Genomic DNA, 26,513 nt, shown 5'->3' on the forward strand with positions numbered 1-26,513 from the left:
CTGTCTGCATCTGACTTCATCTGGGAATCCTCCTCCCTCAGCTTCTGGGTTCCTGACACACCTCACATTTGCCTGCTGACCTTCTGCAAGTTTCTTCAAGATCTCTCATGCTCTTTGTCCTCCAAAGCCTTAGGTGTAGGTTGAGGGTGGTTCCTATATAAATCAGGAAAACATGCTGTTCACCCTCTAGGTATAAGGACAGCATTGGCAAGGATCAGAGGTGGTGTCTTTGGAAGCCAGGATAGAACAACATGGCTGTAGTCAAGGTTCATGCCCAAGAATTGTAGGGACAGTAGACTGAGGCCTGCCATGTAGGATGCCAAATGTCATGAGCCAAATGTCAAAGAGCTCATGCCTGAGCTCTTTACATGCACACACGAAACCCAGTGCACAACCACATATGGGCAATAACATGCTTCCAGAACACTAGTATATAGGAATACAACTTTTCTACAGTAAAACAGTTGCTTGCATAAGAATCTCAAAGCAATCATCCATCCAGTAGAATTTGAGATGAAAGTATCTCAATAGGATGAAAACTCATAGCACAACAAAGAGAACCCTTGTCATCTGGGATCCACAATGATGTCTCATGTACATTCTTCAAGCTACATTATAAACATAGGTTTAGGTAATTCTCACTCTGCTATTCAAACTTCCTTTTTATTTTTAAATATGCTGCTTAGCCTCAGCCTTGTCATGCATATAAGAGAAATACTTACTTTCCCTTGGTTACTTTATAGAGAGTAGCAAAAAAAGGGGGTATTTTAAGGCTCTTCATCAGTATATGTGATTATGATAAGTCTTTATAGCACAAGCATAATATATATGACCAATTTCATTTTAAAGAGGAGACTAAAAATGTAAAATTACTTCTGGCTTGGGAGTTCTATCTTCGAACACTCAAGGCATCAGACTGTTCATTTGTCCCTGAGTGTTCTTTGGTTCTAATTCCTGCAACTTTCCCTTTGTTGCTGTTAAACAGTACAGACACATGCTTATATGAAAATAAGTCAGAGGCCCATTGACCTTCACATTCTTGCCTTTTATTGATATAGGCAATACTGTACAACAAAGGCAGCATCGATGCTCTCTTCAATGTGACCCCTCCAACTTCAGCTTTGGGGGCCTGCTTTGTTTTCTGTCCCAAGGAAGGCATCATTGAACCAAGTGGAGTCCAAGCTATCCAGATCTCCTTCAGTTCTACCATCCTGGGAAACTTTGAAGAAGAGTTCCTGGTCAATGTCAATGGGTCACCTGAGCCTGTGAAACTGACCATTAGGTAAGGTGCATTTATAACGAATGTAGAAACTAACTGAAGTTTTAACCTGTTGCCTTTTTAGCTTTTTAAATAGATCCTGTCTGGATGTTCATAGCTGTCTTTGTTGATATGAACACATCAGCATAATAGAGTGTGTTAAATTTCCATCAGTGTTTCCCTAGTGAACATGTGTAAGTTATTATAATATAGATACAGATGCTGTTTGGAGATCTAGTTTTTCTGCAAGTTATAATCTTATAAAATAAGGATCTAGACATTAAACTAGCTTCTAGTTACTCTCTATGTCTTAGGATGTTTGGAGAAAATAAGTTATTACAGTAACACCTGAATAAAATCATCTGGGCTAAGCTTTGGCCATTATCACAGTTTCTCTAAACTTTTGTCTTTTGTTCTTATTTTAAGGAAATTGTTTACATGATCTCACTATCATGTCTTCAAACATTGTAAACACATTGCTCTGACTCTATTTGGATTCCCACAGCAGCAGGTTGTTAATTACCATGGCAGTTTCTCTTATTCTGGTAACTGCTAGCAAGACCTCCCTCCATCTACAAGCTGAGGTCTCCCTTGGGGCAAGCCCTGGGGATAACATAGAAAAGAGATAGAGACATATGACCTGAAGGATCCAAGGAAAATGTACTGATCTCATGATATATACTTTACATTCAGAATCTCAAGATTAGCTGAAAGGTGATTACTATTTAGTCTCAAACTCTTGCACCTCAGTGTCCCTGTTATGCACTGAATTGCTTCCCGCAGAATTTATATGTTGAAGTGTTAACACCCAGTACCTCGGAATGTAACTCTTCTTGGACATAGGGCCTTTAAAGAGATAATTAAGGCAAAATTAGGTCAGATGGGTGGACTTTAATCCAATATGATTGGTGTCCTTATAAGGAGAGGACATTAGGACACAGACATACTCATAGAAAAGGGCCATGTGAAAAAATAAAGAGAAGCTGAAGCGAGAGACCCTCAGAAAAAAATAACCTTGCAGTCACCAACCCTCTGACAGCAACAGAAATAAACTTCTGTTGTTTAAGCCACCCAATCTAGGATACTTTGTTATGGCAGCCCTAGCAAAGTCATACAACCCCCAACAACTAAGGAGAGTGAATGTGTGTGCCTCAAGGGTTCTGTGGCATGGCCAAAGCAGCCTGTCATAATCATAATCTTTTTTTATTTTTAAGTCTCAAGACTTATCTGAAACATTCACAAGACATTTACATTCTCTACCATAATACATGTGTTTGTTACAAGAGAAGAATGAGGGTTGTTTTCCAAATGTTTGAATAACATTGACTCTTCACAAATATGCATCATACTTATCCCAGCTGACATCCTTTGCATATGTATACAATATGAGAAGTGTGGGAATACATTTTCATATTATATGAACTTCAGCCCACTTACTATCTTCATAACATCTCATCTCTCATGACAAGCAGTGAAGGGTGGTTATCTGAAGAAGTAGGAAGAACAAACTTATGAATGTAACCGTGTCTCCAATTCACGGATCCTCTGGTCCCATAAGGGTCTTTGATAAGATCCAGCAGATCAACTATTGGAAGCTTTCTGACTACTGGGCATCAGGAAGTATTGCTCTGAATCATAAGTACCCTTGACAACATCCAGTATCATAAGCAAGCCTTCATACATAAGCAGCAAAGATAAAACCTTTAAGCTGTGCTCTAAAAACATTTAAGATAGAAGGAATAATAGCCCTATCTGTAGGAAGGAAAGTATAGGATAATAAAGGAGCAGTTTTACTTTTCAGGTAGATGATAGAAGGAAAAGTGCTAGCCAAGGAAGGCTAACTGCCCCTCAAGTTTAATAAGAAAGCTCATCCCAATTTCACCTGGCCATTCCCCATTTTAAGTTCAGGCCTAATAATTAATACTGTGTCTTACCATCAACATACATACATAGCTACCCTTTTTAGGAATAATTACGTGGATATTGGTTTAATAAACTCTTATTGAGTATCTCCTTCAAGCAAGGTTGTATATTAGGTGCAAGAAGTCATGTATTTGGGTTTGTTAGACATTCCTGATGCATGACTACTACTGCCCTCACTTTTGACTCTGAATTATTTACCCAAATTCAGGATTGCCCGTTCTCTAAACTATTCCCTAAACTAACTTAAAAATACAGTAAAAGAAATAACAAGGGAATTTAAAAGGGTAGAAAATATCCATTTAACACAAAGAAAGGCAGTCATGGAGGAATAAAGGAACAGAAAAGACATGAGACATATAGAAAATAAGTAGCATGAGTCCTGCCCTATCAACAATCACATTAAATGTTAATGTATTAAATACTTCAATTAAAAGTTAGAGAATGGCAGAATGGATTAGAACAAAACAAACAACCCCCCCAAAAATGATCTATCTATATGCTTTTTACAAGATACCACACTTTAGATTTAAAGATATGAATAGGTTGAAACCAAAAGGATAGAAATATCTATACCATGCAAACAGTATCAAAAGAAAGCTGGAGAGACCATGTTATAGCAGACAAAATAGACTTTAAAACAAAAATTGTTACTCAAGACAAAGAAGGGCATTTTACAATGATAAGATAGTGAATTCATCAAAAAGATATGGCAATTACAAACACACATCTAATAACAGAGCACCAAAATATGTAAGTGCAGACAGACAGAATTGAAGGGAGAAATAGACAATTCAGCAAAATAGTAGGGGATGTCAATACCCCACTTTCAATAATAAAAAAAACTAAGCAGAAGATCATAAAGGAAATAGAAGAGTTGAACACTATAAACCACCTAGACCTAACAGACATCTACAGCACACTCTACCCAACAGGAATAAAAGAAAGGACATTACTGCCAACCTTACAGAAATTAAAAGGATTAGTGGATAATGCTATGAACAATTGTATGCCAAAAATTAGATAATGTAGATGACATGAACAAATTCCTGGAAAGATATGAACTACCAAAACTGACTCAAGAAGAGAGAGAGAATCTGAATAGACCTGTAATATATTCCAACCAAAAAACAAACAAACAAAAAACAGGATCAAGTGGCTTCACTGATGAATTCTACTGAATGTTTAATGAAGAATTATAAATCTTTCACAAACTCTTCCAAAAAATGAGAAGGTAGGAACACTTGTCAACTCATTTTACGAGGCCAGTATTACCCTGATACCAAAACCAAACAAAAACATTACAAGAAAAGAAAACTAAAAACCCATAACCTTTATGGATTTAGACCCAAAAATCTTTGACAAAATACTAGCAAACCAAATCCAGCAACATGTGGAAAGGATTATACCCCATGACCAAGTGGGATTTATCCTAGGAATGAAAGGTTGGCTTAACATATGAAAATCAATCAATGTAATACAACATATTAATAGAATAAAGGACAAAAACCACATGATTATTTCAATAAACACAGAAAAAGCATTTGCCAAAATTCAGCACCCTTTTATGATTAAAAAAAAAAGTAACAAACTAGGAGTAGAAGGGAACTGCCTCTACATGGATCAAAGACTGAAATGTAAGGGCTGAAACTATAAAACTGTTAGAAGAAAACATAGGGATAGGCCTGGCGCAGTGGCTCATGCCTGTAATCTCAGCACTTTGGGAGGCTGAGGCAGGCAGATTACCTGAGGTCAGGAGTTTGAGACCACCCTGACCAACATGGTGAAACCCCATCTATACTAAAAATACAAAAAAATTAGGTGGGCATGGTGGTGTGTGCCTGCAATCCCAGCTGCTTGGGAGGCTGAGGCAGGAGAATCACTTGAACCCAGGAGGCGGAGATTGCAGTGAGTGGAGATTGTGGCACTGCACTCCAGCCTGGGTGACAGAGTGAGACTCTGTCTCAAAAACAAACAAACAAACATAGGGATAAATATCCATATCCAAAAACCAAATAAGCAATAGTTTTCAGATAATCAGCATCTAAGCACAAGCAACCAAAGAAAAAATAAATAAATTAGACTTCATCAGAATGTAAAAAAGTCTGTGCTGCAAAGGGGATACTATCAAGAAAGTGAAAAGACAGCCTACACAATGGGATAAAGTATTTGCAACTCATATATCTGATAAGGGATAATAATAAATTACTAGATAGTTGTAACTCAATAAATAATTCAATTTAAAAATGGACAAAGCGTTTAAGCAGATATTTCTCAAAGAAATATACAAAAGGCCAATAACACATGAAAAGACTGTCAACATCATTAATCCTCAGGGAGATGTAAATCAAAACCCCACAATGTGGCACTACTTCACACTCACTTGGATGTCTATAATCTTAAAATGGAAAATACAGTAGTTCCCCTTTATCTGCATTTTTAGGCCCCAAAGTGCAAAAGTAAAATTAGCGTTACTCAAACACGAGCCCTGCAATGCTGTGGCAGTTGATCTGATAACCAAGACAGCTACTAAGTGACTAAAAAGGGGGTAGCATCATGCAGCATCGATACACTGGACAAAAGGGTGATTCATGACCCAGGCTGGACAGACAGTGGATGACACAAGACTTCATCACACTACTCAAAGTGACAGGCACTTAATAATGTATGAGTGATCTATTTCTGGAAATTTTTTATTTAATATTTTTGGACCGTGTTGACCATAAGTAACTGAAACAACAGGAAATCAAAACTACAGATGAGGAACTACTGTAAGTGTTGGTGAAAAGGTGGAGGAATGAGAACCCCCAAACACTGATAATTAGGAATATAAGACATGGCAGCCACTTTAGAAAATGGTTTATCAGCACCTCAAACAGGTAAACACTGAGTTACCGTATGACCAGCAATTCCATTCCTAGGTATATACCCAGGAGGAATGAAAGCATATATCCACACAAAAACTTGTACATGAGTATTTATAACAGTATCATTCCTAGTAGCCAAAGATAAATGAAATGTGGCATATCCATACAATGGAATGCTATTTGACCATAAAAAGCAATGAAAAGAAAAAAATGAAGCACTGATAGATGCTACAACACGGTAGCATGGATGAACCTTGCTACCACGGTCTTTTGTGACTGCTTCTTTCACTTGTCATAATGTTTTCCAGGCTCAGCCATAGTGACACCATTATAAACCTTGAAAATAAGGTTCATCCATTATGAGCCCTGAAAACATTATGAAAGAAGCCAGTCACAAAATACAACACATTACATGATTCCATTTGTATGAAATGATTAAAATAGGCAAATCTATATAGATCTGAGTTGGATTAGTGGTTGCTTAGGGCTGGTGGGTGCAGGATAGAGGGTGACAGCTAAAGGGCATGAGGTTTCTTTTTGAGGTGATGAAAATGTTCTCAAATTGACTGTAGTGATGGTTGCATACATTTGTGAATATACAAAAATATTGATTTGTGCACTTTAAATGTGTGAATTTTATGTTGTGTGAATTATATGTCAATGAAGCTGTCATTTAAAGAAAAAAAAAACACAGGAGCCTGTAATAGTGAGCAATACTTCTGTAATTTCCTGGTTGAATTTTTTAAATCTCTGATCTCTTCTCCTAAAGATCCCAGAGTAGTCATGCATGTCACTTGCAATGTCTAAATAAGTTAAGGTGTACTTGGGTTCTCCACTGTGAATAATAGGATTTAGGGATCTCCCAGAAATCTGCTCACAAGTGAACTTGGACTAGTTAGTACTTCACCTGCTCTGTGGAGGGTAAGCCTCCTGTTCTATCTTCTGGACATTTCCATTTACCAAAATTCACACACCACTTCTTGATTTTGGATGTTCATTTCTAGTTTCTTTCAACAGAACCTGACTATGGAAAGAATCTTTATGGGGATTTATCACCAAACTCATGATCGATTGCTAAGAGAAATAGACTTACCTAAATTTCCTCCTCAGTTCACTTCCTTTAAAGCTTAGTGATTCTTGTGTCCAATAATGTTGCATCGTTAGTGGTTTCTAGCATTTCAAACCACTAACAATAATTTTGAAAACCTGCTAAAAATCTAGTGTCATTAATAAATGTCTATTCATAAAGGGTAAAAATGCATGTATAATAATACATCATCTGTTCTCAGCTCCACACGTTAACACTGACTTGACTTGTTATTTTACTTTGTCAGAAATACTTTCTTGGGCCTCATAGCCCAGGAAATGTCTATAAAGTTAATATTGTAGGTTCTGGAATTTTGTTTCTTTTTTATTGCCAGGTACTCATTTCTCAATACCGCATAAGCTAGTATTTTAGCTAGTATGCCTTGAAAGATCATAACAAATATACTTTTACTCTTCCTATTTACTCTTCCAATTCATGACACAGTATTTTCAGTGGTTGGATAAACAACACTGTAAAATTAGTGTGATTTTAAAAAATTACCCATAAGCAATTTTCTTCCCTCCTATTTTTACATATGTGATTTTATAAAGTTTGAACCATAGCACAGATATATTTTGTATTCAACTTGTCTCACTTATATATTGTAATAATTGAATCATTCTCTCTCTTTTCTTTCAAATTATAGTTTTAACAGACCCCTGCATTGATTTATGGCACAACCTTGGCATAGACTGTCCTAACATTCTGAATCCCTGTGAGAATTAATGTGACCATATCTAAGTCCAGATGGGATTGTTCAGCCACAGTTCCCTCAGTTACATGTGCCTTTGGACAAGTGTCATGTATCTCTGGTTGTTTAAACTTCTGCATTGATTAAATGTCTGCTTCGTGTACATTTTTTAAACTTCTTTTCTACTTTCTTTAGCATCTCGTGCATGTCAGACAGACACTTTTGGTCTGTTTGTTACTTTGGTCCCTAAAAGCTTCTTTTCAAGTGAAGCATATAGCCTGTCGGTCTGTTTGTTGACTTCATTCTCAACTGGATCCTAATTCCTGGCTGAGTCCCAACCGCTCCCTTTAAAATCACTTTAGATCATCAGCGTGAAATATAATAAATGCTCATGAGAAAGTTACACTTGAAACTTGTTGCAGTGAGTCTTTGCTGTGGCCATTCCTCCCAGGCTTACAACAACCTCTCATCACATTATGGTCAGAGCTGGAGCAACTGGGAGTACCACTAAGACATCATCATATTCTGCATGGTGTGACACATACAACAGCTGGAGCTTGGTGAATTAAAAGATTCTTGCTTAATGTGTTTTATGCTATCTGTGTGTCTATAACGTTTAAAAGTTTTGCCACACAGATGGGACACTTTTCAGTTCTTGCTTTTGGCCTACAGATAAAGACATGGATCATGGAGAAAAATAATTGTTTCTGTGAAGGTAAACAAGATAACTTAATAGATTAGTTTTCTTTTGCTGCTGTAACAAATTATCACAAATTTAGTAGCTTCAAACAACACATATTTAATATTTTACAGTTTTATAGCCTTAATGCAGGTCTAGCTGGGCTAAAATCAGTGTTGGCAGGGCAGTGTTTCCTTCTGAAAGCTCTAGAGGGGAACCCATTTCCTAACCTTTTTTGGCTTTCTGAGGCTGCTCACATTCCTGGATGCCTGGTTTCCTTCTTCTGTGTTCAAAGCCAGGTTGAGTTCTGAGATTGCAGCACTCTGACCTCCTCTGTTGTCTCTGTCCTCTATTTTTAAAATCACCCTTGTGATTACAATGGGCCTACCAGGATAAGACAGGATAATCTCCCCATCTTAAATTCAATTAATTAGCAACCCTAATTCCATCTGCTACCTTAATTCCTCTTTGCCATGTAACCTAATATATTCATAGGTTCTGAGAATTAGGACATAGATATCTCTGGAAGCCATTATTCTACCTACCATACCTTCTAAGCTAGAAGTCATAGAATCTCTCTATTATTTATTTTAAGCTAGAGCATCTCTCCAAGATCATGAAGACTTGCAGTGAGAGAGAAATAGACCAACATTTACAGTAAAGAGTCATTCAATGTCACCTAGTCCAGTCCTCTCTTTTATACATGAGGAAGAGAAACAGAAGCTGATAGAGATAAAGTGGCTAGCCAGCATCACAGTGAGTGAATGTCACCGTGGTAGGAATGTCACAGCGGTAGGAGCAGAATTGGAACAGTTTATATGACAGCATGGACAGGGATTACTAGTATCAGTGATAGTCTTTGATGTGTATTGCATGATTAGACCTATAATTTTTATTTCTCGACACATTAATAACTTTACATGATGTGTGTCTCATTCAAAATCACAACATTTTGTGCCCTTGTTTGATGATCCATCTGCTCTGCCTCTCGCCTGTTCATTGGTAGAAATAAGACAGTAAGTTAACCACAGCATTGTTTGTCAAAACCCATGGTTTGAATCATGAAAGAGAATTTTAAGAACCACTGTGATAGACCATCATGTCATCATTTCTTTAAATCCTGGATACTGTAATTGACATAATGTCACGCTATGGTTTTTGTACTTATCCTTGCCCCACTTCCTGATTGTGACTCTGATTCACTGGGTTCTCTCCTTCTCCCCCACCTTGTATTCCTCCTTCCAGAGGCTGTGTCATTGGACCTACCTTCCATTTTAATGTTCCAGCTCTGCACTTTGGTGATGTTTCCTTTGGTGAGTAATTTTCCATTTTAAATTAGAAATTGAATAGGATTCCTTTTCTCTACATGGAAGGAGGAAGGTTTACAAAGGACCCCCGTTCCATGGCCCTGGAATACAAAGTCCAGCACAAGGACATTCAGAACACGTGCCCTATATCTGCTTGCCCTGTGTAAGGAAACAGAGTCCACACAACCATCCCAAGTCAGTTACCGCCAAGAAATCTCATACTGATTCATTGTTTGGAATCTACTCTATTGTTCAGCTCTGAAATGTTAATGTAAATGCTATATATCAGTGGTAAGCCCACTATTGAGCTCCAAGAATATCTGAAACTCTTATCTAGAAGTCAGACCCTTAGAAAACATCAAGGCCCCTAATATAGTACATTTCAGTAGAATATGGCAAAGGAGAAGCCTATCCCCAAGATGCCACTGATTTCCTCAAAATGCTCTTCTGCTTTGAAGTATCTACAGTTTCCAGTGAGTGCCAATGGCCATAAATACATCACAAACACAGGGCTTTTAAAGTGCAGGTATTGATTTTTATAAATGGGGCTACTTCTAACATGAATCACTTCATTTAATGTGCTCCACGTTGAGTAGTAGAGGTCACTAGTGATTTCAAGTTACAGTTTTAACAGTGGTGGCAGCAGAAGCCACATTGTGATGAGATAAAAAATAATTGGTAAAGATACTGAAAGTAATATATATTTGACAAAGTGTAGTCACTCTCTTAAATATACCTATGGGACAGATTTTGTTTATAAGAAATTATCCTCACTAGCTAAAGAGTTTTTATGGTAGTTCTGTAATTTAAAAATAAATACATTTATTTTGGACATTTGATATGTTCCTTTTGCATGATCCTTAGATGTAGCCTGAGTGGTAGATCCTAGATGCGGCTGTTCAATCCCCATCCATTACCTACTCTCATTCTACACAGCTTGGCAACTATGCCTCTCCCACACTGGCATAAGACTAGGCATTTATACATGAAGTGGTGAGCCAAAGGACTTATGAATTGCTGGATACCAGGTGTAGCTGAGAGTAGGAGTATTGTACTGATATCAAGGAATTAAGTACAAGTCAGCATCATAAATTGTGAGACTCCTCCATGCCCTACCTGTCCCTTCCACTTGAGCTCCCCAAACACTGACAGGCATAAAACTTATATATTGACAAGTAACTAATGTTGAGAAATTCATCCAGAATGTAGCACTGAAAGCAAAAGAGTTAGACTATATGAAAGGGAAATAAAGGGACATGGAAAATAAGATTTAAAAGTTCTAACTAACTTTTGTATAATAGATACAGGTTCTAAGTTTAAAAGTTTTAACTTGTATCTAATAGAAATTCTAGATGGAGAAAGAATGAAAATGGCCAAAGAGCAAATCTAAACTGAAGAAAAACGTTTGTCCTTATGGTGTGCAGCTGGATGCTCCTTCAATTCTGTGGCTCCACCATAGGTGGCATGTAGCTTCTATGTCTTGGTCAAGATTTCTGTTCTAACCTTAGCCGTCATACTCACATTCCAGCCAGCAGAAAGGAGGAAGAGACAGGAAAAGGGTATGCCCCTTTCTTTTAAGGACACTTCCTAGAAGTTGTACACACCATATACGGTTATATCCCATTGGTGAGTACTTATTTGTGTGGCCACAACCAAGCTGCATATAGGGCTAGGAAATACAGCCTCACTCTGGTTGGCCACATTCACAACCAAAGCTTAGGGATTTCATTACTTCCTGAAGACGGAAAAGGATAGTAGGAGATAACCAGCAATTTTGGCGTAACTTAGCAAATCTGGGCAACATCAGCCAGGCGTAGTGGCTCACATCTATAATCCTGGCACTTTGGGAGGCCCAGGAGTTCAAGACCAGCCCAGGCAACATAGCAAGACCCCATCTCTACCAAGAAAAAAAAAGCAATCAGCTGAGTGTAGTTGTACATACCTGTGGTCCCAGCTACCTAAGAGGCTGAAGCAGGAGGATCTCTTGAGCCCAGGAGTTGGAGGCTGCAGTGAGCTGTGATTGCACTACTGCACTCTAGCCTAGGCAAAAGAGCAAGACCCTGTCTCTAAAAAACAAATAAACAACAACAACAACAAAACCCTCATAACTCTCGGTAGGAACCAGGAAAGAAATACAATTGCAGATACTTAAGGCAGTAAAAACAGATAAGAGAATGCTTTAAAAATAGGAGAAATGGATGAGTTGGGGGGAAATATATGTTATTAAAATTACCATAAGGAGTAGACCCTGAATAGAAAAATAATCATAGAATATACTGAAAAAGAAGTCAAGTATCCAGCCCTGAAGAAAAGACACTAGGTCAAACAGCTTTACAAGTGTGTTCTACCAAATGGTGAAGAAATGGATGTATCTCACATCACAGAAAAATGTAGAAAGTTATTAACTCATTTTAGGAGACAAATTCACAGTAAAACAACACAAGAAAAGAAAAATATAGACCCATCTCTCTTATGAACATTGACTTTAAAGCATTAGCAAATCACATGCATAGAGATACATTTTTAAAATTACATCATGACCAAGTAGAATTTATCCCAGAAATGCAAAATGGTTTAATAACAGGAAATCCATTCATGTAATTTACCACAATTTATATCATCTCAGTTCATGCTGAGAAAAATATTCCACAGAATCCAACACTCATTCATAATTAGAAATAAAAATTCTTAGAAAACTAGGAGTAGGAGGGAAATTCCTTAATATGATGAATGAAAAATAGAAAAAACCTATAGTGGGAAAATGTATTTGATGGGGACCTTTGTTCATGTAGTAACGTACATTTAGTAATATTAATTTATCTATGTTCTAGACACTATTCTGGGGACTGGGATATTACAATTAAATGTTGAAAGCATTCTCATTCATTTCAGAGGCAAAAAAACAAAATCAAAAAACTATTCTCAAGCTATCATATAACATTGTCCTGGAGGTCCAAGCCATTGTGATAAGAAAATAAAAGGAAATAAAAGATAAGTAGTTGAAAAGAAAAAAACAAAACTATCATAGTTTATAGAATGTATTATTCTCTACCTAGAAAAACTGTGGTAATTAACTGACAGGGCATTAGAACTAATAAGAGTTTAGCAAGGTATTCAAGCAAAATATTATTAAAAAGTAGATTTTTAAATACATCAGCAATGATTAACTAGAAAATATAATAGAAAAATGTCATTTAAGAATACAAAACTATATAATAACCTAACAATAAATGTGCAGACACTACAGGAAGAAGATAATTGGCTAATTCCCTGGGGAAAAATTCACAGAAAGAGCCAATAAATTTTTGAAACAAAGACCAATGACTGTGGACTTTATCAGATATTAAAATGTACTGTAAAGCATAGGCAAATAGACTAATAGAAACAAAGCCATGACTACAGGGGAATTCACACATGCTCATTGTGAAATTTCAGATCAGTGGAGGTGTGAGCTGCTTCATAAAAGGCGGAGAAACAATTGGTTATCAATGGGAAATAATAGAAAAGTTAGACTTTTACCTCAGATCTTTCACAGAAAAAAATCTCAGCTCTATTACACAGCTAACTGTGAAAAACAAACTTTTTAAAATATCAGGAGAAAATATAGGTAGTTATGTTTATATACTAGCAAGTGTGAAGGTCTTAAACAAGATGCCCAATGCAAAAGCCATAAAGAAAAAGGTTGGTAAGTGTGGCGCCCTAGCATTAAGCAAATTTCCAAACAAAAGATTTCAGGAATACAGTAAAAAGACAATGCTTGCAACATAAATAATAGGCAAAGTATTAAAATCAGAATACATGAACCTTCAGAATATGTGAAACTAACTCCTGCTAATCCATGTGGAAAAGTGAAATTATCCAATAGAAAAATTGGCAAAATAGATTAATAGACATGTATAAATCGGTAAGTGTATAAACAGAATAGAAGGTCTATGAAAGACATATTAAAAGATACTTAATCTCAATCATCTTAGATGTTTTTTTGTGAAGAAAATATAAATATTTTTTATAATCCAACTAGTATTTCTCATGTGTTCCCACTCTACCAAGCAAGCATGGCAGGAGTTGGGGAGCACTGAGACACTGGCCTGTGGGTGCCTCATCTAGCTAACCACTTACCTGTGGCGCCCATTTCCACTGAGGTATTGCGGGAACACTGATGACTTGTCCTTTTGGCTCCATCAGAGCCAACACTGACTTGGCTTCCACTGACTCCATCTTCCCTGGAGCTAGACCTGTGCTTCCCCCATGAAGCTACTGAGCACACTGAGATGTGCTGTAAGAGTAAAATACTATTGATTACATGTTGAAATGATATTTCTGACATGTTGGGTTAAATACACTATGTTGTTAAAATTAATGTCACCTATTTGTGTTTTGCATTGTATTTCCATTGGACAGTGTTGGGCTAAACTCTCCTCTCCCTTCATAGCCATTGAGGTATGGTTGTCTGGCCTCTTGCTATGGCAGCCCTGTTGTAGACCCATAGCAAGTTCACTGTTCTCAACCCAACTACCTTCCAGAACCATGCGTGGGAGGAAGGGTGCCATGTATCCATGTGTAATGCCTGGGTCCTTCTCCAGCCACACAGGAACTGAGAGATACTTGAGTACTAAGATTCCCTTTTGACCTAAGCATACCATTTTTATCCTGAGTTAGCTGCCCCAGGCAGGTATGAGGATGTTCTGTGAAGTGGTCTGCTCTGAGATTCCCAACTAGAGAGCTGGGCAGAAGACCCTTTGCTTCCAGCATCCCTTCAACCTATTTAGCCACCCTATCCCTGAGATTCTGGCCTGTAAGGCAGACGCCATGATGTACACATCTGGCCTCTCTGTTATTCTTCCCCTTCCCACACTCCACTGAGACAAAAGGAGTAGCCTTTCCACTTCGTCTTCCTGTTTGCCAGAACTCTCATATCATCGCCTCCTTTTCCTATATGCTGTATGCCAAATAAGAGAATAACCTGTGTGTGCATTTAAAGAATAACCTGTGTGTCAATTGAAAGGCTCTTACTCATTTTCAAACAATGACACTGATAACATTATTCTCCATCAGATCTAGAATGGGATTTTTGATGTTAGGGAGCTCTGGGGTCACACAAAACCAGGTACACATGCTCCAAGGTTAGATAGGTTTTTCTCTTAATCATCTTCTATTTGGGCCTCCTTTATTAGGACACAGGAAAGATTATCATTGGGTAATTTATCCATAGTTTCCTTGAGCTATACAAATAAAAATCAACAGCTGTTCCTCCTAGCTGGTTTTGGTAAGTTTTGGTAATTAGCTAAGCTGAAAATTAGAAACAATTTACTTTTCTTTTGTTGTATAATATCTTATTGAACCATTTGATGATATAGCAGCTATACAAGAGGCCAGAAGACACTGCAGAACCATGTCCCCCAAGATTCCTCAAACCTGAGACATGGAAACTTATCTCAAAAACCAACTTAATCCACCTTCAAAACCTAAGTTATATTTTCTTTTAGTTTAGCTATGAATGCTATAAATTCTTTAATCTTCTCTGTATTGTGGCAGGAAATGTCAGCAATAACATACCTTTTGGGCTTGCCAACAGGAAATCTAAGGCAATCTGGTTTTCAAAACCACATGGGTCAGTGGATTTAGGCTACTTTGCTTTGCTTCTGGAGTCTGCAATGCATCAACCAAAGTGAGGGACAATTTTGTGATAATTTCCAATTATATGACCCCCACAGTTGAAGCCTCATGATTCCAACAAAGTACCATTATTTCCCCAGGTGGATTGGTCTCTCATCAATCAGACACAAAGAAGCATGGTGGCACTGGAGGATGTGGAGAGGCATTTGAAACTTTGAAACTTTGAAACTTTCTTTCTTTCCTTCCTTCCTTCCTTCCTTCCTTCCTTCCTTCCTTCCTTCCTTCCTTCCTTCCTTCCTTCCTTCCTCCTTCCTTCCTTCCTTCCTTTCTTTCCTTCTTTCCTTCTTTCTTCTCTTCTCTTTTCTTTTCTTTTCTTTTCTTTCTTTCGACGGAGTCTCATTCTGTTGCCCAGGCTGGAGTGCAGTGGCACCATGTTGGCTCACTGCAATCTCCACCTCCCAAGCAAGCAATTCTCCTGCCTCAGCCTCCCAAGTGCTGGGATTACAGGTGCCTACCACCACACCTGGCTAATTTTTTTTATATTCTTAGTAGAGACGGGGTTTTACTATGTTGGCCAGGCTGGTCTCAAACTGCTGACCTCAGGTGATCCACCTGCCTCTGCCTCCCAAGTGCTGGGATTACAGGTGTGAGCCACCATGCCTGGCCACATTTGAAGCTTTCTAATTATTACCCCACATGTGCAAGTAGGAAGGCGTTAATGAGACAGATGAGCATAAGCTTGTTATTAGCTCAGGAATGAAACACTAATAGGGATGCGTATAGTTCCTGATGCAAAAGTGAGACTGATCGTTCCAGAAGTAAGCCAAGAATTGGAGGAATATTTTAGTTGTTTCAAAATGACAGACATATTGGGTGGGGTTAAAAAAGGTTTGCAGAGGCTAATATAGTGCTGGGGAATACTTGAAGCTAACTAAAGTTGACAGTATTATCCCTGTATTGGCATTAATTCCAGTCCTAAAAAGAAGTCTGTTATAGATTAGGGTTGGAGATGTGGCATTCATTTGCTTGGTGGTAAAGATACAGATTTTGCATCAGGGTCTGCTGGAATTGATGATGATGTGATAAATGGGTGGTGGATAAATAGTACTATATGTTGGTTTCTGAAATTTCTATGGCTATAAAGATTTTTGATGGTAGGATTGGATGTTGGATGACATACCCAGTAATTAGTTCTGTTGACTACAGCTGCAGTAGCATGAGAGAGTCAGATAATAGAATTGGGTGGTGATTGTCCTTGAAGGAACATTGAGGCACAGATGAATCCTTGGATGGGTCAAAGAAAAAATGGACCAAATGACAACTGGCATGCTAGCTGATACACTAAAGGCCTAGGTAAATATCTGCAAACCCACTATTTTTCAGGAGGTACAAGGATGTGTTAAATGAAAATAAGGAGTTTGAAAACCTCCAAGTATTTGTTGAACTCGGCCATTGAATAATGTGGACAGAGAAGTTATTACAAAATATGATAACCTATCTGGGATTTGGGGACAGAGTTGTTCAGATAAAGCATCGAAAGATGCATTACCGGTGTCTCTTCTGTGGCACTGATATAAACTGGCAGTATGTAGCTCAAAGAGAAATATCTAAGTTGACCTTAGGAGGGTGTAAAGTAGGGAGTCGGGAGCAAAACCGGATTGTAATGATCACAGAATGATCTTAGAAAGGTTGGCAGAAGAGATCATAGTAGGTGTGAACAAAACATGCCCAAAACAAGTTGTCGATAACAGTAAGGGAAACATCACAGGGTGTATCAAAATTGTATAACCTTAAGATAGGAAACAAGGAGTAATAAGGCAAAATGATAAAAACAAAAGGACACAAGGGAGAGTGTGAGAATCAGTAACGGCAGGCATCTAACAAAATCTCATCCCATCAGTCTTGAGCAGAAGCTATCTACTGTGGGTAAAGTCTGCTTGTTCTGAGGGACTTGAAATAGCAGTCTATTTCTGAAGGTCATCTGCTTCTGAAGGTTTTTTCTGTTTTTTTAGAAAACCTCTATTTGAGATCTCCAGTGAGAGTATTTTTCAACATGTTTTCAGCCAATAATTTAGCTTCTATGGGCATCTTTTTCCTCAGATATCCACCTCATAATTTAACTGCAAGGTCAGTTGTTAGAAGGCTCTGAAGAAGACCTTCATTGGTGTATTTTTCAGGGTACTCATTCTTCAGGTAGAAAGAGGAGAGGACTTCTGAGGGTGGGATTGTAGGGAAGTCTTCTTAAACTTAGAGATGAGCTTGTTCTCACAATATTTTGTTATGTCTGCATGAAGCAAGGTTGACTCAAATTGATGAAATACTTGTAATCACATGGATCTTCTAGTTATTATTTCATAAAGTGAATAGTCTATGAGTTACAGAGGGAGCTAATCAGATCCGATGGCCATCAGAGCTAAAGGTAAAATTCTTCATCAAGGAATGATGAGAACCTCAGAGAACTGGGCCAACTTAAGATCAGTAATACTATTTTTATGCTTTACATTTCCCAAAGATTGTGGATTGTGAAATTTTTATCAAAGGGCTAACACACTATAAAATTCTTGTTAACTCTTGTAGTGTAAGGTGGCATTCCCCAGGTGGGAAAATTATAGTCTACAATTTATTAGTCACAGTCATAGCAGTGATCTTTCTGTACAGAAAGGCTCAAACCCATCCAAAGAATTTACAATTACAAGCATGTATTCTGAACTTTGTGATTTGGGCCCAGTCCACGTATATTCCAGAGACCCACATCCCACTTGTACAATGTTTCTGGATATGGTAGCAGGATGTTTGGCAGGAGCCAGCCACATCCCCAGCTGCAGAGGAGAAATTTCCCCATTGATTCTTATTCAGAGATTATTTCATCTCTTCTATTTTACCATAGGTAAAACATTTTTGTCAAAGACCATCTTAGATTTGGGGACATAGTTGGTATTCCAGAGACCATTGGAATGAGCAGAGGTTCCCAATTTTAGGCAATGTTTGTTTTCTAAATCTGAGGCTGAATTTTATATGTCTAAAATGAGTTGGATATATGTGCTTATTGATCTCCCATATTCTGAATTATTTCTATGGACAATGACAAAAATGCCACCTGATTTGCATAATGATCTGCCAACACAGTTCCCTTTGCTTTGTGGAGATTTTTACTCTACTAGAAAAATTAAAAATCCATTGTCTAAAATATTCCATGAATCCCCCAAAGTTTCTCAATTATAATTTAGTGTTTAGTCCTGCATGTTGATGAATCAATTTAATACTCTCATTAGATAGGGTCCATTCTTTAGTAGAAAGGTCATATTCCAAATAATATACCATATTTTTAAAGAACTGTAATTTTTCCTTTACAGCCTTGTAATCTTCCACTGCTAGTTTCTGCTGGTCTTCTTCAGGGCTTTTTAGGTCAGGTGAAAGTAAGCATCTTGAAGGAGAATTGAACCTCTTGAGAATGTTGTGTTTTAAATCATTATACAAGTATTGGGAGAAAGATCAGGTGCCTCTGTGAATCCTTGAGACATTCCGTGCAATTATGTTGTTAATTATTTGTGGAGAAGGCAGATAAATATTGACTTTTTATTTACTAGACACTGAAAAAGGGAGCATAGAGGTCTACAACTGTAAAGTACTTGCATTCAGGTGGAACTGTAGATAGAATAGTATTAGGATTGGTTGCAACTAGAAACCTAGAAGTAACATTCTTATTAATGACCTTCAGTCTTTAACAAATCAGCATCCCCTTCATTTAGGCTTCTTGACAAGCAATATGGGATATTATAGGTACTAGTACAAGAAATTGTTGTAACTAGAAGGTCATAATTGGCTTTATTCTGTGAAAAAGTTCTGGCTTTAAGGAAGCAGTCTGGGCAATGGTTTGGAAGACCCACGTGAATCTTTATAGAACCCACTTTCCGTAATATGCTCCACATTCACAGAACATCTAACTCACAAATGGTCAGATCAAATAAGGTAAGCCATCTACAGTTTCAAGAGTTATTTGGTAAGTTGAGGAAAGTCACATGTAGCATGATTGTGAAACTAACTTTCAAGCAATTCCTCTGGAATTTCCAAGAATAACCCTTCAAGTGCATTCAATCTCACAGTTCTTTTTCCATGAAAGATATCTTCCAAGTAGGTTGGCAGGAGCGTTATCACAAAGGATACATGAATGTGTTTCCTCCAATGGCCTAATGTGTGGACAGAAACTGAGACATGACGCAGAAGTAGATCAACTCAAAATACCCCTGACAGCAACAGTCATTACGCCAAGAGACCAAGTACATTTTATTACAGCAGAGTTCAAAGTAGAAGAGTAGCATTTCCATCCAGTAGAAATATGCATTTTTGTTCTCCTGTGTCTATAGATTATTATTCTTGTTCTGAAAGTGGTATCAGATTCAATAGCTACCTTAGGAATCAAAAATCAGAGCTTAGTGGCTGGACACTGTGGCTCACGCCTGTAATCCCAGCAGTTTGGGAGGCTAAGGCAGGTGGACCACCTGAGGTCAAGAGTTCAAGACTAACCTGGCCAACATGGTGAAACCCCGTCTCTACTAAAAATACAAAAATTAGATGGATGTGGTGGTGCATGGTGGCACACACCTGTAATCCCAGCTACTCAGGAGGCTGAGGCAGGAGAATCACTTGAACTTTGGAGGTGGAGGTTGCAGTGAGTTAAGATTGTACCACTGCACTCCAGCCTGGGCGACAGAGCAAGACTCTTATCTCAAAAAAAAAAAAAAAAAAAAAAAAAAAAAAAAAAAAAAAAGAAAAGAAAAGAAAGAAAATCAGAGCTTAGTGTATGCTTGCCAGGCAAGGAAGATCTACATCTCTTAAGAGAGGAGCCTCATGGAACGAAGGTGAATATGATGACAAAGCAGCTTTGTCTAAGAGAGGTAAAAGCCAGGTGTTAGTCTCTGGCTGACTCTAAAGCAGTTCATAAAGTCTGTCTTGGGAAAGGCTATTTTTTGTTACCATGTCATCACCCCTACGAGCGTGATCCCCAGTCAGGTCCAGGACACACTCTATCATATCTTGGCAAGCTCTGGGTCACCCAGCAGGCAAAACCATGCAGGCTTTTTCTTTTACACACTGGCAAATAAAAAGAGCAAGCATGATTCCATGCAAAACTATATATTTTTATGTAAGAAATAAATGCAAAATATACTTCTGCAAGACTACTCAGCAAACTACTAACAGAGGCTGCCTCCCCAGAAGAGCCTGGGTGGCAATCAAGGGGCTTGTTTTGTATCTGGTGTTTAACCTCCCACATAGTAAATGTATAGTAAATATTCATTGAGTGAATGCATAAATAAAAGAATAGATATGTTAATGAATGAAAATGTGTTTATTGATGGAATGAAACAATAAAAATAATATTTAGGGTGAGTTAGAGTTAAGTAGCAATGAATTGCACAGACAGTTCATTCAAGAAGCTTAGCAGTCGCTAGGGGAGATTGAGGGTCAAGGGAGGTGTTGGGGAGCTTTTATTTCTCACATCATATTTTATTTTCCAGGGTTTCCTCATACCTTGATATGTTCTCTCAATAATACCTCTTTGGTCCCCATGACTTTCAAACTGCGTATTCCTGGGGATGGCCTTGGCCGTAAAAGCATTTCATATTGCGAGCAGAATGCAGACTACAAAAGACCATCTTGGACCAAGGAAGAAATATCCTCAATGAAACCGAAAGAATTCACCGTCACTCCTGACTGTGGCACCATTCGCCCCCAGGGATTTGCTGCTATCAGGGTAAAGTGCATAGCCTTCGTGCACACACAGCCAAGCAGCTGAGCCTTTAAAATAGCCACTGGGCCCTCATACCTTCCTGCTATCCAGTGTCAGCAGGAGGGGATGCCTGTCAATTTACAGGGAAAAGTGAGCCTATAAGGAAATAAACTAGACACAAATACATTGGGCAAAGCAATGGGCACTGTGCCAGTGGCTTTACGTTAATCTAGATGCACTGCCTTCACCAGAGGAGTGGATTCTAGGTATTTCTAGTGAAGCCACTACTATCCAGACAGTACACCCATCGGTAATAATATAAACAGATTTCAGAACTTATTGATACTTAGGTTTATCTTTCCTTCAGACTCAGATCCTTTAGATACCAATACATGGCCACTCTTATGCCAAAGATGATATCGGGTTTATTCAGCTTTGTAATCCGAATCTGGACTTCATTCATGGTGGATGTGGATGTGATATCACTAACAGTGCTTTATCTTGAGTTCCGCAGGAAAAGCCATGAGAATTCAGCTTCCTTATACTGAAGAATACTCTTCCTTCCATATTTTGTCTGCAATCAGGATAGTGCTTTGCCTTGGTTATGGCCTCACAGTGCCACCAGTGGAATTATTTCACCCTAACTGTCTTCCTTCTTTTCTTTTGCTGTTGTTGTTTTTTGTTGTTGCTTCCCAGGTATCTCAGGAAGATTTTAAAAGACGTAGCGTCTTGCTAGCAGCCTTCTGCCAAAACCACTTGTTCTTCCTTCTAGCCACAACCCAGATACATAAACAGGGGGTTACAGTCACACTAGGATTCTCTGTTTCTTTCCAAATCGATGACTTCATCTTCACTTTATTTTTCCTTTATATTTGGAAAAGCTTTCTCCAAGCTCCAGTTTTCCTCCTGATCTGCATTTCAGCCAGGTCTTTGTGGATTCAAATTTAAAGCATCCAGTGATTCCCTCTGCAACTGAAAACATTTTAATTAGTACCAGATACATAATTTATAGATAGAAAAGCCTTAACCCATGCCAGAAGCTGTTTTCTAGACTTGCAACTATCTCTTCCAGTACATATAATTTTGAAGCAATTAAAAATCGTAACAAGGCTTCTGAAAGCCTAAATGTACAGCTTCACAGCAGCAAATAAAAACACAGGGTAAAATGTTCTGAGCCCCCAACAGCCTCCCTTGACCCTCAATCTCCCCTAGCAACTGCTAAACTTCTTAAATGAATTGTCTGTGCAATTCATTACTACTTAACTCCAACTTGCTAGAATTGGAATCTAAGTACCAATGAGTTCTGAAATCTGTTTATGTTTTGCCCACATTCTATTGTCCTCAAATAGACCCTTCTTTGGAACTTTCTATTTTCTGCTGTAATAAAGAATGTGGGATGGTGGGGGCAAGATTTTGGTAAAGCAGACTAACTGATTTCTTCCACCATTTTCTGGAACTGACATGGTTATTGCCACTTATTTTACTGTAAGAGAACTTGTGCTATAGTGTTTTACGAGTATATTACATTTTCATAATTCATATAGCCCAGAAGTGGGGAACAATTTAAATTGCAGTAATTAAAGTTGGCTTGATATTGCTCATCGTTCATGCTCGTTTTTCCCCTTATGCAGGTATGTGGCTTCTTTGACAAAACCTCCTCAGAAATGAGCAAAGCCATTGTACTAAAAGCCATTTGGTTTCTACCCTGGCTTTTGAAAACACCCAGCATGTCCTGACCCCACAATGTAACTTGTTCAACTAAAAATGTAAAATGCTATATATCCATAAAGCACTTAGAAACCACACCGATCAGCGTAGTCCTCCAGGGGCTCCTCTCCCCCCTGTAGAGAGAACGTGCTTTTTAGAAACCCGCCCCCCACTCCCCGTAGAGAGAACGTGCTTTTTAGAAGAGCAACTTGCCACCTTTTTCTTTCCAGGTGACCTTATGCTCCAACACTGTGCAGAAATACGAGCTCGCACTGGTCGTGGACGTGGAGGGCATTGGAGAAGAGGTGCTGGCGCTCTTAATTACAGCAAGGTACCACTCCCCAACTTGCTCTTCTCCCGAGTCTCCCCTGAGCCTCCAGTCATGGGCTGCCTCCCAGAAGGCAGCTCGCCTGCCAACCCAAGCACACTGGGTTTGTCCTGCCTTCCTGGGAATTCAAATGACAAAGTAGCAAATGTTTCTAATGCACCTTTAGTGGAGATAAGAAGTGTGTGTGTCTTGTAGAGCTTAGGCAAAGAATCCTAAGAATAGTGAAGAAATGGGTCAGACCCTCTCTAATGGGTCTGACTTTCAAAGTATGTAACCAGAAAGGTTTTAGCAGGAAGAGGTGAAGAGCTGCTCGCTTTTATTTTCATCTTTCAACATAGCGCTCCAGAGTTATGCAACAGGAAGGTGTTGCTGTCAGTCCTGCAGTGGAAGATCTGTAAAGCCAAGAGGTCCTTGCCCTGGGACACTGTGGCCATGACTTGAATTGCAGGATAGGTGTGGGCCCCCAAGATGAGACTCATCTTTAACAATGCATACTCCTCAGAACCATCTCCAGCTCCTCTCTCTTTTTTAGAGAGGCAGCCGGGTTAAAATCCTGGCTCAGCCATTTGTTGACTGTGTCTTTTTGACCAAGCTGCAGTCATTGCAGCAGTGCTGATGAGAGTAGTAGTGTCATCGATTAATAATGATGTGATCCTAAGTAAAATCCTGGGGCCGCACTCTTCCCAAAGCAATCAGTGTCCAGATCTGGGACTTTAAGGTGTATGTATGAAAATGCTATATATAGGAAATAGAGAAAATGACTGAGTAAAACTGATAATTATGCTAATATGTCAATCTCTGGAATTCAGATCTCTTGTGAATCTTAGGAAGACATACACTTTAAAGATGGGGCAGATGTGCTGGTTGGTGGGGAGATAACCGACACCATTTCATGTGTCTTGGGCTTGGATGAAGATAAATAACAGTGCAGAAATAACTTAAATTAGGGTTCCCACTGTGTTACCTTGACCTACTTAGTATTCCTTCAAGACCTAATTTTTTCCTTTGTTTACAAACAGTAAAAACTGTAATGTGGTCCTTTCTATGCCCAGGTTTGCCTTTCAGTCTAGTCCTGCATTTCTTTTCTATACAGGCGTATTCAGATACTTCCAGCCCCTTTCCCTACAACTATCAATAGGAAATCCTAAATTTAAAAAAAAAAAAAAAAAAAAAAAAAAAAGGTCTAAAGAGGCTGTGAGTTTTCTACTTATATTCTGTGACCCAAGTCAAGTAGTATAAGCCCTCTCAGTCACAGTATTTCAAGCCGTAAAGGATTAGCTTTAAGAAAGTCACTGGGTCAACAGACAACTTCCATTCCAACTAAAAATGAACACTCACCTCGTGCAAAATCACAAACTTTGGGGTTAAAGAAAGGCTCTTTCATGTCCTTGTTTTTGGTGTAATCTATAAGAACTACTCACTGACTCTTAAGAGAAGAATTGCTTTTAGAACTGCAGCCTCAAGTGACTCTCTCCAGAGAGCCAGCAGTGACAGCCTGCCATGATTCTGCCACAGGCCCACTTCCTCTTACTGGGCACTTACCTGGTGCTGGGCTGTGCTCTTTCAACACCCTAAGAAGAGTTTATAACACCAATGTCAGTCCCTAGAATTATCCTCGTTTTACCTATGAGAGAAATGGGACTCTGAGACAGAAAGCAGCTTGCCCAAGGTTGCACAGGTTGTACTTAGTAAGGTCAGTCTTTGAAGCTGGCTCTGCAAATTCAAAAGCTGGTACTCTTCACCATTGCACTATATTGAAACAATGACATAGGGTAGAGTAGACATTGAGAGTCACAGACAGCAAATAAAATCCAAGTTACCTAATAATAGACCAATGGCAAACACAGGGCTTCAACTCCTCTCTTTCCTACATACAACCCTCCTTCCTTCTCCCCCACCTCACCCCCTCCATGTTGGCACACTGAGAACCCCGTCACAGTGCCAGTTCTGGACCAAGCAGCCCCCTGAGCCTCTGCATCCAAGACAGCTGTTCTGCGTAGGAATTAGCATTATTACTGTGATTTAGATGGTATGAGCTGTCGCTAGTCCTTAGGGGGCTTTCTGACTGGCCCAAAGTGTCACAGCTACTTAGGACCACATGCTGGTGGCACTGACCCTGTTTGGCATGGAAACAGATTCATTACCCTAAGGATCTTGCGCCATGGCACCCCTTGCCCAAAGAAGGCCAAATATATAAAACAATGGAAATGTGAGTCATTACCCACCAGACAGCTCTTCAAGGAGTTCTGCTTCTAGTCCTTTTTTGATTAAAAAGTGGTGACTGGGGGCCAAGAGACAGAGAAGAGAGGAGGAGAGAAGCTTTGAAAGTGACTAATGCAGTTATTAGAGAAAAACTACTATGTGACACTGACAAATGTATCTCACTTGGGGCTCTACGTTTTCTGTATGTAAACAAGCTCTCTGTTTTGAATTGTGTGATGGGCTTCTCCGAGCAGGTGTATTGTACCTGCCCTCCATCTGGTCAACACAGAGGTGGACTTTGGGCACTGCTTCCTGAAGTACCCGTATGAGAAAACACTCCAGCTTGCCAATCGAGATGACCTCCCAGGATTCTATGAGGTCCAGCCTCAGGTGAGTTCCTTTCTCCTTCTTCAGTATTAATTCTTCCATTGGGTTCCCTTGATGAGAAACAGAAATCCCTCTGAAGTGCCACATTCCTGAACACATGACCTTAAGTAATGCTGATTTTTAACCCTTAGATAGTCATAAGGATGGGGTTATAAAGTCATAGTTGGATTGCTAGCTGCATGCCTGAACAGCTGCAGGTGTAAACTGTTGTTAATTTCCCAGGGAAATTACCCTTGATAAAGAAGAGAAAGTGTCAATTAAGCCAACATGCAGAATTGCACCTGCAAATAATTGCCTGTGAACTAACCATGCATGGGAAATGAGCTAGGAGTTTTCATTATGTCCATGGCTGTGATTTGAATGGCATCAGTAAGTAATGCAATATTTATAAGTAGATTTGTTGGACCAGAAAGCTAGAGACAATACAGGAATAAGAAAGGAGGAATTGTCTCTTCATGTTTTATGACATGTGTCTGTCCATATGCCACTACACCCAGCTAGGTGGGAGACTAAGCAGTTAAACACAGATGGATAAACATTTTTTTTAAAATCTGTGCAGATTAGAGTAATGGAAGGTTATTACTGAGATGCAGTTTACCAAGAATGCATTTGGGTATAAAACTCAGTTATATAAGTACAATATTCTAACTAAAATGTGTGCACAAATATCGTATGGAGGTTTATTTGGCTACAAGATCAATGGGAGTTAAAACAGCAATATGAAGGCCACAGAACC

At 38.8% G+C, this 26,513-nt stretch overlaps 1 protein-coding gene across 3 annotated transcripts in view; it reads left to right on the top strand.

Annotated features, from left to right (window-relative positions):
• HYDIN (HYDIN axonemal central pair apparatus protein) overlaps positions 1 to 26,513 on the top strand; it is a 463,051-nt gene that overhangs the window by 182,389 nt on the left and 254,149 nt on the right. For all 3 annotated transcript variants that reach the window (XM_050772650.1, XM_050772651.1, XM_050772652.1), the window contains 5 exons: positions 1,059 to 1,282; positions 9,748 to 9,815; positions 20,942 to 21,177; positions 23,091 to 23,191; positions 25,645 to 25,780. In XM_050772650.1, the coding sequence (XP_050628607.1) occupies positions 1,059 to 1,282; positions 9,748 to 9,815; positions 20,942 to 21,177; positions 23,091 to 23,191; positions 25,645 to 25,780 (765 nt within the window). The remainder of the gene's footprint in view (positions 1 to 1,058; positions 1,283 to 9,747; positions 9,816 to 20,941; positions 21,178 to 23,090; positions 23,192 to 25,644; positions 25,781 to 26,513) is intronic.

Source organism: Macaca thibetana, chromosome 20 (genome assembly GCF_024542745.1).
Source record: "Macaca thibetana thibetana isolate TM-01 chromosome 20, ASM2454274v1, whole genome shotgun sequence".
Taxonomy (NCBI): Eukaryota; Metazoa; Chordata; class Mammalia; order Primates; family Cercopithecidae; genus Macaca; species Macaca thibetana.